General features: G+C 43.1%; 1 protein-coding gene across 1 annotated transcript in view; it reads right to left on the reverse strand.

The window, feature by feature from the left end:
* The window catches only part of MYO1E (myosin IE), a 76,993-nt gene that overhangs the window by 5,589 nt on the left and 59,010 nt on the right, over positions 1–12,394 (reverse strand). Inside the window, 7 exon segments of the mRNA XM_071441642.1 lie at positions 1,085–1,177; positions 1,599–1,756; positions 3,109–3,255; positions 3,730–3,875; positions 4,601–4,770; positions 5,438–5,552; positions 8,717–8,861. Of these exon segments, the coding sequence (XP_071297743.1) occupies positions 1,085–1,177; positions 1,599–1,756; positions 3,109–3,255; positions 3,730–3,875; positions 4,601–4,770; positions 5,438–5,552; positions 8,717–8,861 (974 nt within the window).

The raw sequence follows: 12,394 nt of genomic DNA on the forward strand, positions 1-12,394 counted from the left end.
ACTGGAACTCTTTTGTAACACCTGTCTGCAATTTTGTTTTTCCAGCTATGTGTGGCTACTTTCCAAGAGAGTTCAACATTCAAAGCCACTGTATCCTACAGAGAGGTTTGTAGGAGGAAAGCCTTCTACTCACCTTTTAAATGTGATAGCCCAATGCCTGAGGGTCACCACAGCACTTGAAACTTCAGCAGTAACAATTCTCCTAGCTATAAAACTGCTGAAACAGTTTTTGAAAATGTAAACCTGGCTGTCCTTGCTTTAACTGATGCTGCACAAATACTCACTATCTCTGTTTGCTCACAGGTCAGCTCTTACAGTAATTTCCCACTTCACTACTGATCTGGCAGATCACACAGTTGTTTGCTTGACTCATACAGCTGTGAGGATTTGGAATTGTCTTTCTAATTTGGTGACCAAGACTGGTCACACCCCTAACTTCCACCATTAGCATTGTGCTTCTCAATAAACAGCAGCTGACTGAAAGAGGACTCTTTGTTAAAAAGGAAAGTACTCTGGGAGTGTAAGTAAAAAAACCCAAACTCTTGGGAAATGCTGGCTCAATGGAATATTGTTCTCCCCTGTGAGTTCACAAGCAAAATGAATCCTATCTGCCCAGGGCAGAAGTAGAACACCCTAATGACATCAGTGCCCTGCAGAAAGAGCCAGTGCCCACGGGCACAGCACACAGGAGCTGTAACGTGTCTGGCAATGAGACACAAACTGCTTGCTGTGCTCTGCTGGCCCTGAAAGCAGTTTCACTGCAAAGCACTGTCCATGGCTTGATAAGCACAGAGCCTGTACCCTTCACACTGCAGAAGGCTACAAGGTCAGGTTTAGACTGAGTGGCTTATACCAAGTGTCTGAACAAGTCACCATCCACACCAAGCAGGACAGCTCTGGGGGAATATCCAGCAGGACACTTCATAAAATGCCTACAAAAACATGCTTTCCAGGCAGGGTCTTTGAAAGAGAAAATTAAACTGTTACCATAATCTTTTTTTAATGGGTAAAAATTGCCAGATGACAGGAGAAAACCAAGAACCTTGACCTGGAATTCTGTTTAGCCCAAGCTAGGAGGACTTACCTGGAGGAGGTGGTGCAGCTCTCATAGGATAAGTCTGATTTTGAGACCTATTGGAATATCCTCTGCCTAGGCTAAGGTTCCGTCTTGTAGGACCTAGAAGAAAGCAGCAACGTTCTGTAACCCCCTCACAATAACATCATTGAGGTAAGGCCCCCTCTTTTGGGACCAGAAAGAGCTGATCTTCAGGAATAGGCAATCTGACTCCTGCAGGGTTGGCCAGGCTGTTATAAAGCATCAGGTGCAGAAAGGGTAACTTTGGGATATTCTCCCTTTAGTGATCCAGTTCAGCCTCAGGATATAAAGCAAAGCCTTGCATCTACAGTAAACAAGGTCCAGACCACTGACAGCTGTAGAGCAGCAAGGAACTCTGCTGTAATCCTCAGGATCTCTGTGTGTTACAGAGAAATTCATACAGAACATGATGAGGCTAGAGCCAAGCATGGATAGAAAAAGTCAACCATAACCATTCTCTGATTTTATAAACCCCTAATTTCCAGAGGAAATTCCTACTTACGGGAATTCTTTGGTAGCCCTGGTCCAATGCTGATCTGCAGCACTTTATTACTTGGTTTGAGAATGGCCACATCTCCTTGGCCTTGTATAAACTGCACCTGTCTGGAACCAGCACTGCTCCAGGGCCCCCAGCTCTCCTTCTTCAGCTTCACTTCAAGTCTGACACACAAATAAAAAAAACCCAGAATTGCTACATCGAATCAAGGCAGTATTGCTTGGCAGCAGATAACTTAGAAATGTAAAATTAAAAGCTTAGACTGAGAATCTGCATTCCATGAATGACTCAACTGACATAACCACATATTTAAATCCTTTTTTCCATGCTTTTTTAAAAAATGTTCTTAATTTATGTTTTAACTTTCCTGGTACAGCTTCTCCAAGGAAGTTTAAGATGCCCTGGAGAGGACAGTGAGCTTTGAACAGAAATGTGCAAAGGTCCAAGCAGGAGATGTGTCAGCCCCGAGCCAGCAGTGCCTCTGTGCTGCCTCTGCTGTTTGTGACCATGCCCTGCACACAGTCAGAGGCACAGCCCCACCCTGGGTGCTCCGGGGCAGGGCCTGTGCTGAGCTGTAAGGGAGCAGCTCTGCACACACACGCCTCACACACTTCACATTATTTCCCATAAAGGCACACACACACACACTCCTTCCCAGCATTTCCACACTACCCATCTGCTCTGAACTGTACTCACATAGGGTTTTGGGCAAGATCCCAAAAATGCAATACATGACACTCCTGATACTGGCTTTGCATTCTCAGTGTACAGGAGTGTATGCTAGAGTTATGTTCCTCACTTCAATTCTCTTTCTACACCCTTTCCAAACAAAATTAGTGAGCTCCTGTTGCTTCTCATAATTCCTCCACCTTTTTGAAGGCAATAAAATAAACATACAAATCCAAGGCCTGCTGTTGCTGATCTCCTTAATGGGTGAAGTATTAACAAAAGCACATGTTTGCTGGGACTGTTTCCAGGATGTCCTCACAGCCAAAGTGCACGTCAGACGTGCTCTAGGTTTTCACACTTGTTTCTAAACAATATTCCCAATATCATTTACTTAAGTGAGGCCTCCTTAGAATTATTCTTTCACCATGCAGTCCCTGGCACCCACAACAAACTTCAGCATTTCAGACTGATACATAATGTGCCCAGAATTCTTTCAAACTCTTCACTGAGATGTCTGCACTCTAGGTGAAGGTGAAGGAAGAGGATGCTCCCTGCTCCTGCCAGGAGCCAGCAGCAGCTGAGCAGAGGCCCTGCCCTCCCTGTCAGGAGAACAAAGGCAGCTCTCCATGCACACACACAGTGGGAAGTGTCAAGTGGCCCTGGTAAATCCTAACCTGTTCCTCTGACAAGGCAAGCACAAAGTCTGGAATCCTTGCACATGCAGGGTTTTACACTGTGCTACCTCCTAGTATTGTAAATAAAGTACAACTTACACTCAATCATTTGCCTTGGCAGCAAGAACAAACCATTTATCCCTAAATGCCCACTGAGAAAAGCCAGAACTCACGTATTGCTAAATTTCAGAGGTAGTTTTTGTTGCGTTTTCTCTTCGTATCGTTTCGATAAGAGGCTTAAAAACTCTGTTTTGAAGACTGATTCGAGCAAACTGTCGTATTCCTGTTCATGTAGAATGAAAATGTCATCCTGCATGGTGCTGCAAGGAAATCAGAGCATACACCACCCAGTTTAAAATGTCATCAGCAAACACAGCCAGCATTATAATGACATTTGCAGAGTACTCATGGTTAATTTTTAAAAACATAACAAAGTCCAAGCAGCATTAATTACAGAGCCTTGCATTCTGAGAACAGGTTTGATTTTTTTTCAGGAGTTGATAATGGAATAGCTGAAACAATCCCTTTTGAGAGACAGGAATACTACTTAGTAATTTTACAGTAATTACTGTTAGCAAAAAAAAAATATAAAATTAAATGGTGCTATTAAAATTACGGTTAAAATCCTTCTCTTCAATAATGGCAGATTTTTGACTAGAGATAAATTGCAAATTTGAAGGTTATTGAAGCAAGTCTGAAACCCAAAGCAAGCAAATTCAAAAAGAAAGCTTACAATTCCCACTTCATCAATCAAATTGCTCTATTAATGGAAAAAATATATTGCAGGTACTGACCTTAAAGAAACAGAAAGAATTCTCTCCACTTCCATCCTTCGCTTCAAGACCTCCTTCACCTGGCCCTTCTCTGGGCCCTGCTTTATCTTCTCCCGCCCGATCAGGTAAATGCACTTGGGAGTGAGGACGAGATCTCGCTTCACGCTCTGAAACACAGCATTGGAAATACTCAGCTGTGAGCTGGGCATTGGAAACACAGCTGTGAGCTGGGCACTAGAAACACTCAGCTGTGTCCTGGGCACTGGAAACACTCAGCTGTGTCCTGGGCATTGGAAACACACAGCTGTGAGCTGGGCATTGGAAACACACAGCTGTGTCCTGGACATTGGAAACACACAGCTGTGAGCTGGGCACTGGAAACACACAGCTGTGTCCTGGGCACTGGAAACACACAGCTGTGTCCTGGACATTGGAAACACACAGCTGTGAGCTGGGCACTGGAAACACACAGCTGTGTCCTGGGCATTGGAAACACACAGCTGTGTCCTGGGCACTGGAAACACACAGCTGTGTCCTGGGCACTGGAAACACACAGCTGTGTCCTGGGCATTGGAAACACACAGCTGTGTCCTGGGCATTGGAAACACACAGCTGTGTCCTGGGCATTGGAAACACACAGCTGTGAGCTGGGCACTGGAAACACACAGCTGTGTCCTGGGCATTGGAAACACACAGCTGTGTCCTGGGCACTGGAAACACACAGCTGTGTCCTGGGCACTGGAAACACACAGCTGTGTCCTGGGCATTGGAAACACACAGCTGTGTCCTGCCTGGTGTGGCCCTGAACTGGGCAGTTCCTGGCATGAGATGGTGAAGACAAGTCTGACTCACAGCAGAACTGGTCTTCAGGGGATGTTGCTGTTCCACCCACCTTAAACCTTCTGTCATATTTAGTTACAGTGTCTGCAAAATCGATCTTCTCCCTCTTGCCCACGAACTGGCGCAGCTCGGGGTGCTCCTCCATGCCGATGTAGTCTCCCACAAAATTCCTGTTAATGCTGTTCCGTCTTCTCTCCTTCTTGCTCAGCAACAAATCTGATGCTTAAATACAAAACATAAACACTGATTAATAGCATCTACCAGGTTTCCTAAACTCATGCTCTCCAAGAGCCAACTGTTTCACACAGAATTTCTTGGGAGGTGAGAACCACATTGTTTGTAATATGGAAAAACAGTGAAGCACTGCCTCTAATCCTTTAGGTAAGGATGTATGTGATCATTAAACCCATTCCTAATGAAATACACTGATGGCAAGCTCAGTAGTTCCGGTTAATTAGGAGCACTTCTGGAACTAAGAAATCTCTCACGGTGCTATAAATTAAAGATTAACCCTCCCAAACCCAGCATGTTCATTCACACAGCCCAGGTCACACACAACTAAGTCCCAGGAGAGTCCATGGATTGATCTTATCACCTACAGATTACTCAGATCCTGTGTAACTGTGGGAAGTTTTCTTTTTTTTGCCTCCCCTGTCTGTCCTACTCAGTCTGGCTCTGATTTCAGAGCAAAACACTGCCCAGTCCAAGCATGCAGAGCAGTCAACCTCCTCAGTGGTACTGCAGGGCTCCAACAAAGTGCAATCACTCAGACAATTACCTGCAATGCAACTTTTGCCTACAGAGAGGGATTTCCCCGCCTTTGTGCCCCTCCTTCTGTTCCTGCAACCATGTGTGTGTGCAGTCCCTGCCACCAGAAGTTCTGACCTACCTTCTTCTCTCATCTGCACGTATTTTTTCCTGGCTGCATACTTCCTCCAGGCCTTCTGGATGGCCCTGGCATATCCATCATACTTCCTCTCTCTCATCTCTTCCAACAGGAACAGCTGTACAAAGAGACAGTGGGGTGGGGCAGACATTTTACACGCAAAGTTCAAGAAAAAGCTGCATTTTACTTCTGACAACTCTCCAGTGCATTTCACTCTAGATCCAAGCTGGTTTCTCTTCCACAGCTGTGGTATCTGAGAATGGAATGCTAAGGAAGCCTTTCTGGAAGAGATCTCTGGTGCTTGAGTGGCTGTGGCTCTTACCAGTTTACCCATTAAGTTCCACACCCAATGATGAAGGAAGAGGCATACGGATTCTCCCTGAAATACTCTACTGGTGCAATGCAAGGTTTTCTACTGGCCATTTCTTCAGCCTCCATCCACACATTCTCCAAAATTCCTACTTCTCTTGTCAGAATGTTACCATGCCTGTGGGGATCTGTGCCATGTGTAACACAACTGTTCACAAGCAACTTTCTTCCCCGGCTGAATTTCAGACCCTCCTGTCCACTGGCTCCATTCTTTCTCACCACTGAAGGTTGTCAGCTGGCTGCAGGACTTGTATCTATGACCTTACAATTCACAAGAATGACATAGTAAGGTTTTTAGGTCTAAAATATCAGAAATCAAGAGAAAATACTATTTTATTAAAACAGGAATGGAGTGTGGATCTCTTTTTTTGAGAATCCCAGGTCTCATTAAAAGACATGTAAATTTAATGCATTTTAAACAACTTCATATTGTAGGATACAGCATATTCACTACAGCCTTTTACATACTCCAGTGAAATGGGATTTTTTTCTTATCAGGGGCACAAGCATTTGGCTAAACTGCAGCATTTAATCAGTCCACTGACATGACTGTTGCTTATTATTTCCCTGCATTGTATGTTAAACATTCACAGGAGTAATTAGCAAAAATGGGTATATGGAAATGCAAACCTGGGCCTTAGGATTTTTTTTTTTTTACTTTGTTGCTCTAAACCATGCAAACCTAGAAAAACAGTTGTTCATATTGATCTGAAAAAGGAAATTCAATCTGGTGCAAGCCATTTCCACAAAACCTCACTTGCTCCTGTACAGAGTTATTTATTCAGGTGTGTGATGGAAATGTAAATAATGAAGCCTTTCTGCCACCCATAAAACCTTATTTCACAGTTGGCAATTCTCCATCTACAGCAAACTTATTTAATTTTTTTTTTAAATCTCTTCCTGAACACAAGCACTGGCTGGGGTTTCAGCACAGGCATGAGAGCTCCTGATGCAAAAACATCCTCAGCTGCAGCAGGGGCATGACTGACCTCACGAAATTCAGGTTACAGTGACCAATATTGATGAATACTCACCAGTTATTTCTCTAACAATAATGTTAATTGCAAAATCTCAGGGCAAAATAATCTATCATCTGCAGCTGAAGGTCACCATTAAGGAAGTTCAATTAAATCACTGAGCTAAAATACAGTTCTTGAACTATAGAAATAAAGATACTACATAAACCCTTTCCTAAAATATGTATTATAAAGCCTCCCCCTACACTCTCAAGCAAATCAAGTATTTTTCATCTTTAACCCCAACAAGTGCTGCTTTTGGTGGAAGAAAGAAAAAATTTCATTTACCATCTAAAAGATTATTTTTCTCAGAAGCAATATGAACCTAGCCAATATTTTAGTAATATAAGATGAAAGATGATTGTCTTTCTTAATAAAAGAGAAATCCCTCTTTAAAATATTCAGTTCTTAAAAATATTTTTAACATAAAATAAAAAAGCCCAGACTCATTTAGTACTTACTTAAAAAGAGATTTTATGGCATAAAAAAACCCAAAAAAACAAACATATCTAGTAATTAAAAGTATTAATTAAAATTGAAACACAACCCCCCAAAAATTTCCAGTCAACTTCATGTTGTCCTAACCTGCAGAACTGCCCCTCAGTAAAACTCACAGATACACCATTAAATGAATATCCATGCAAGCAGGACTTAGCATCACAAAAATGCACTGGGATGGGAAGATGCTTCTGCTGGGCAGCAATGTCCTCCTCTCCAAAGAGCCAGCAGCAACTCAGGCTGGGTTACAGATCATTTATGACTGAAGAGGAACATCAATCCCATGGCAGCATTGCCACCTGGCTATTGGACAGGACAGACACCAGGAAATCACACCAACTTTGAAAGACAAAACTCCCAATAATCTCCAGAAAGAAATCACAGCTGTGCTCCACAGGAAGCAGGTAAAGCTCACACTCCCTCAGAACTGGCTGGCTGTTGTTGCCATGACCAAGCAGGATCAATCCCATAATAGTTTCCTGCTCTGCCAATATGCCACCTGAAGAACTGTAATAACCAACACCTCAAGCACTACATGCTGTGGTGTATGAACATGTCTCTCAGATGCAGGCAGGAATGTAAATCCCATTATTCCTGAACAATATCTTACCCTTTTTATGGTAGAAACAACAAAATTTCTATAATGCCTTGGAGAAACATTCTTCTTTTGCCTTTAACAAATACCTTCCCATGTGATTGGACACAGCAGCGTCATTGCCTGAATTATTAGAATTATTAGAAAAATATATGTTCCTAGAACAGCAAATGGTAGCTATAGAAGTGTTCAGCTTTTGTTTTAGCATGTAACTTCAGACAAAGCACCAAGAAATCAATGCTCAGCTGCAAGATGTGCTACACAAACTAAGGCCCATGGCTCCTGATGCACCAGGAATCCAGGAGGGTGAGTAGAGCACAGATTTTCCTTAACAACCTTCCTGAACAGCAAAGTAAGAAAACTTTTTTCCAACAGATTTTGCCTAACTTAGTAGGCACAGGATAAAACCAGCCTTGTGATGCCTCCCTAATATTCCCTTTAGGATTTCAAATTGCAGTCATTCTGGAACACTGATTTACTGTCCTTACTGTCCCTGGGGATTATTCTACCTTCATCAACAGTTCTTGTTATGAGAAGAGGACCAATGTTCTTGATACCAAAGCATCTTCATAACCTATTTTTCTTCTTCTTGATGTATTTAGTTCTCTTTCTATTAAGTGCCAAACCCCTGCAGTGACTTTATGTAGTGTGCCCTTTACAGAGGCTCTGTGATAGACAGGCTCAGCTTGTCTCAGATTTTACACTTCCCACACCTCAGCAGGTATCATACTCAACTTGAGCAGGCAGGACTTTAATTTCAGCAAATAGCTGCATAATTGAAGAACTGTGTTCTGGCACACTTACAGACTCTGGAGCTTTGATGAAGACTTTGGACTTCCCGAGCTGGTACTGGTCAGGATCCATGTTGACTGACTGAAGCAGGTGGAGGACTCCTTGTTTCTCTTCTCCTTTCCATGAGGGCCAGGTTGCTTTGGTGAGAATGGCATACCTTAAACCACCAATGAGAAGAGATTAAAACCTGGGGTCAAACAGCAGCAGCAGAACACCACTGACTCTTGGCCAGCACTACCCTGGGGGAGGGTGACAATGGCAGCAGGCTCAGAGCTTGGTGTGTGTGAAGATGCACAGTATTAAGATGTTTCTTGTTTAGTGAGAACAAACAACTGAGAAGGACAACAGTACCCTGGAGTCTCCCACTTCCAGATGCTAAGTTCTCTCTGGTAACTGCAGCAGTTCACTGCACAAAGTTCTGCTGGAATCTGCTTAAGTCCAGGGTGAGGTTATTCACCAACAATGACCTATGGCCCAGGTTTGAGTAGCTACATCCTTGGTACTCTGAGCTGGTTCCCAAGCACATGTCCAAATTCTCACTCAAGCCTTCTCACTCTTATTCTTACAAAGGTCTTTTCTGTTTCTGAGCAAGTGACCAGCTTGTGCTCCCAATGACATGCTCAACAGCTGGGCTGCATTTAGCAAGGAGCCAGGGCTGGCTCTATCCCAGGAAGCCTCTGGCTTGGCCACTGGTGCAAGAAGGAAGCCACAGTGATGTTGGTGCTTGAGGGCACTCTGGGAACTGACCCCACAGAGGGCCCCCAAGGAGTAGGGAAGTGCTCTAACCTTGACAGAAAGCACGGAGCCTTCTCTCTCATGGTGTCCTCTGTAAGCCTTAAGAATGAAGTAATGCCAGGCTGCAGCCCCTTTTCAAACTGCCCCCTTCTCCAGGCTTCACTTGGGCTTTTGGAGCTGCCAGGCTGGAGTTACAAAGCTGCCTTGTTCCACTGCCCACCAAAGGAGCACTGCTGGGCTTTAGCTGCCCCAGCATGTCTGTGGGGAAGGAACTTCTCTGGCAGCAGCTGTCTGGGCTCCTTTGACAAGACTGGAGAACAGCTAAATATATTGAGACAAATTTCTCCCCAAAGTCTTATATTCTTTACTCTTGACAGTTTCCTTTTAATGCCTTAGGCATACTTAAGTGATGTAAAGTAAATCATGCTTATTAGCAAAACTATTCAACCCATGAAAAAAGTGATCAGGTCTGGAGGTCAGTTTGTTGTAATTCCCAAGTTCTTAAGATGATTTAGGCAGCTCCTAATAAAATGCTCTCAAAAATCAGACAAGGAGCTGTTGGAAAATACATTAAAGGAATGTTGATTACTGGTTATCATCATATCTAAAATGTTATCCAGCCAAGAAGCAGGAACAGTATCATGCAATTTAAGTAACAATACCACACAAACAGAAATAGCAAACAGTTGAGAAGAAACGTATCACAAAACCCAAACACCTCTGAATAGAAGGTGCATGAAAAGAAAGTAACTTCTGAGTAATTCAGTAGGATTCAAACCACTGATGTTCAAATCTCTCAGTTAACAAATGCTCAGGTACTCTGCTGGACAGTGTAATGAAGTAGCTCTTACACCACCTTAAATATGGCAGTGTATTATACACAGTCTGTGTTTAGACAATGTGTACACTTACATATTTATGTGATTTATCAGTATTATGGGATAAATAGATGCAACCTAGTAAGGAGTTGTAACTTAAAGTAACTCCCAGCTCATTTATTTACCAGCCTCTTTTGCAGGCTCATCATGTACTGCCAGCAGTGCAGCTGTGTAGGTGGGTGTGACCAAGTCTGAAGGTAAAGGAGCTGAGGTGAATAAAGGTGTTTGAAACTGCTACCAACACAAGAGACTGTGACATGACATTCCAGCATGCTACAAATTCTCTCCTACATCTCCTGAGCTGCAAAGGAGGGCATAGGGGAAAACGTGATTCAAGACCTTTTAATATGTGTAGAACTCTTGGGAACAAAGAACAGATTTAAAATTCTCCTTTTTCATCAAATTAACTTCATACATTTTACTGCTGTGACAAGTCTAGAGGACAGAACAAACAGATAATTCTAGAACATGCGTTATTGAAGCATTTCACAGGTTGACAATGTGACAACTCTGACTGTTCACTGCTGTTCAGCAATGGCACTTCAGTGTCCTCATGCATGCCCCCCATGAAACAGTCATGTCACTATCCATGAATCCAGGTTTGTTAAGCTTGTGTAATATGATCTTGCAGATGATTTCAGCACAAGTACTAAATGTGTTCTTAACATGCTTCTGAAACAATTTCAAATCATGACAGCCCCCAGGTAGGTATTACAAACTCCCAGTCAGCAGTTAGGTCTGATGGCTGAGCAGGGAGTGGGAGCTCAGCTTTCAGATTGGTTATGCTTGGGAACACACAGGCCTTTTCAGTGACTGTGGCTTTTTGCATGCAAATGTAAATTTTGTACATAAAAGTCTATTCAGCCCAGCAATCTCCACTTGCATGGAGCTGCCAAGGCACGCCCAATGGAAACAAGTGTACAAGCATGCATTTCCTGTCATCCCATGTCTCAGCCCCATTTTACTCACACTGACTCTGGGGGTCAGAACAGAGCTTGTTCTGGATGCTAGGAACTGTGAATGGAAAGGGTGCAGGAAAAGTTTTACTCATAACAAAATGTTACATTTAACAAAGATAACTAATCTGAAATAAAAGGATGAATTCCATAAGAGGAGTTTCAGTTGCCTGTGGATCCAGAAGTACCACGTAGCTTTCCTCTGTGCAGAACTCTCAGAGCCTGCCCAGCCCTCACAGTCTGTGTGCAGGCTAGATTTAACACACAGTATAAATCTGTTATTTGTCTCAGCAACAGTCTGTGTTCAGTAACATAGCCTGTAGCATGTTCATGCTTATACATCTAAGCTTGAAAGTCATAAAGAAAAAGGAATTTATAATTGTTCCATGAAAATGAAGTCCATACTTTCAGAGATTTTAGGTCTGGCTGTTACTGCATTATTAGAATATTCTTGGTACTATCATGAAGGATTACTAATGGCTTTGTCCTGTGCTGATTAACTACACTCCTTGCAAAAACTGATTGGGATTTTGTTTGACACTCTCAAATTCAATGCAACAACTTCCAGCAAAAGCTGATTTATCACATAAAGCCTGCTTGGGCACTTATTAGCTGCATGTGTCCAGTTTCTGAAGAACAGAAGCTGAATGTTGTATAAATCTTGAAACTGCTCCTATTTAAGAGGATTCCATTAGCTAGTGGAGGTAGTTAATCATGGTAACAGCTGGCGCTAAGACACCGAGAACAGGACTGATCTTCCAGAGCTCTGACTTGCTCTCATTCATTCTGAGAGCAGCTGCAGAGGTTTGAGCTGTGCCCATTCCCAGCTGTCAGAACACCAGTGGAAGGGTAACAAGCTCTGTAAGCTGAGGTTCTCTTTACCCTGCAGTGGTTGAATGGCACATGTGGATTTCTTTACCTGTCTTCTGTCTGCTGTGGGGAGAGTGGAGCAGTAACATTTTAGAAAAAGGCTTGCAGCTGGACACTCAGATTTCAGGCACTGCATCAGTTCCTTGAACTCTTTGTAACTTTGTGGAACCCTCTCATAGCACTACAAATACTGAGGCCTTAGGCAAGTTTACAGAAAAGATGAAGTACTTTCAGTGACACAAAGCCAGGCT

This window comes from Agelaius tricolor, unplaced genomic scaffold (genome assembly GCF_023055355.1).
Source record: "Agelaius tricolor isolate 1412-34295 unplaced genomic scaffold, bAgeTri1.0.p SCAF_16, whole genome shotgun sequence".
NCBI lineage: Eukaryota > Metazoa > Chordata > Aves > Passeriformes > Icteridae > Agelaius > Agelaius tricolor.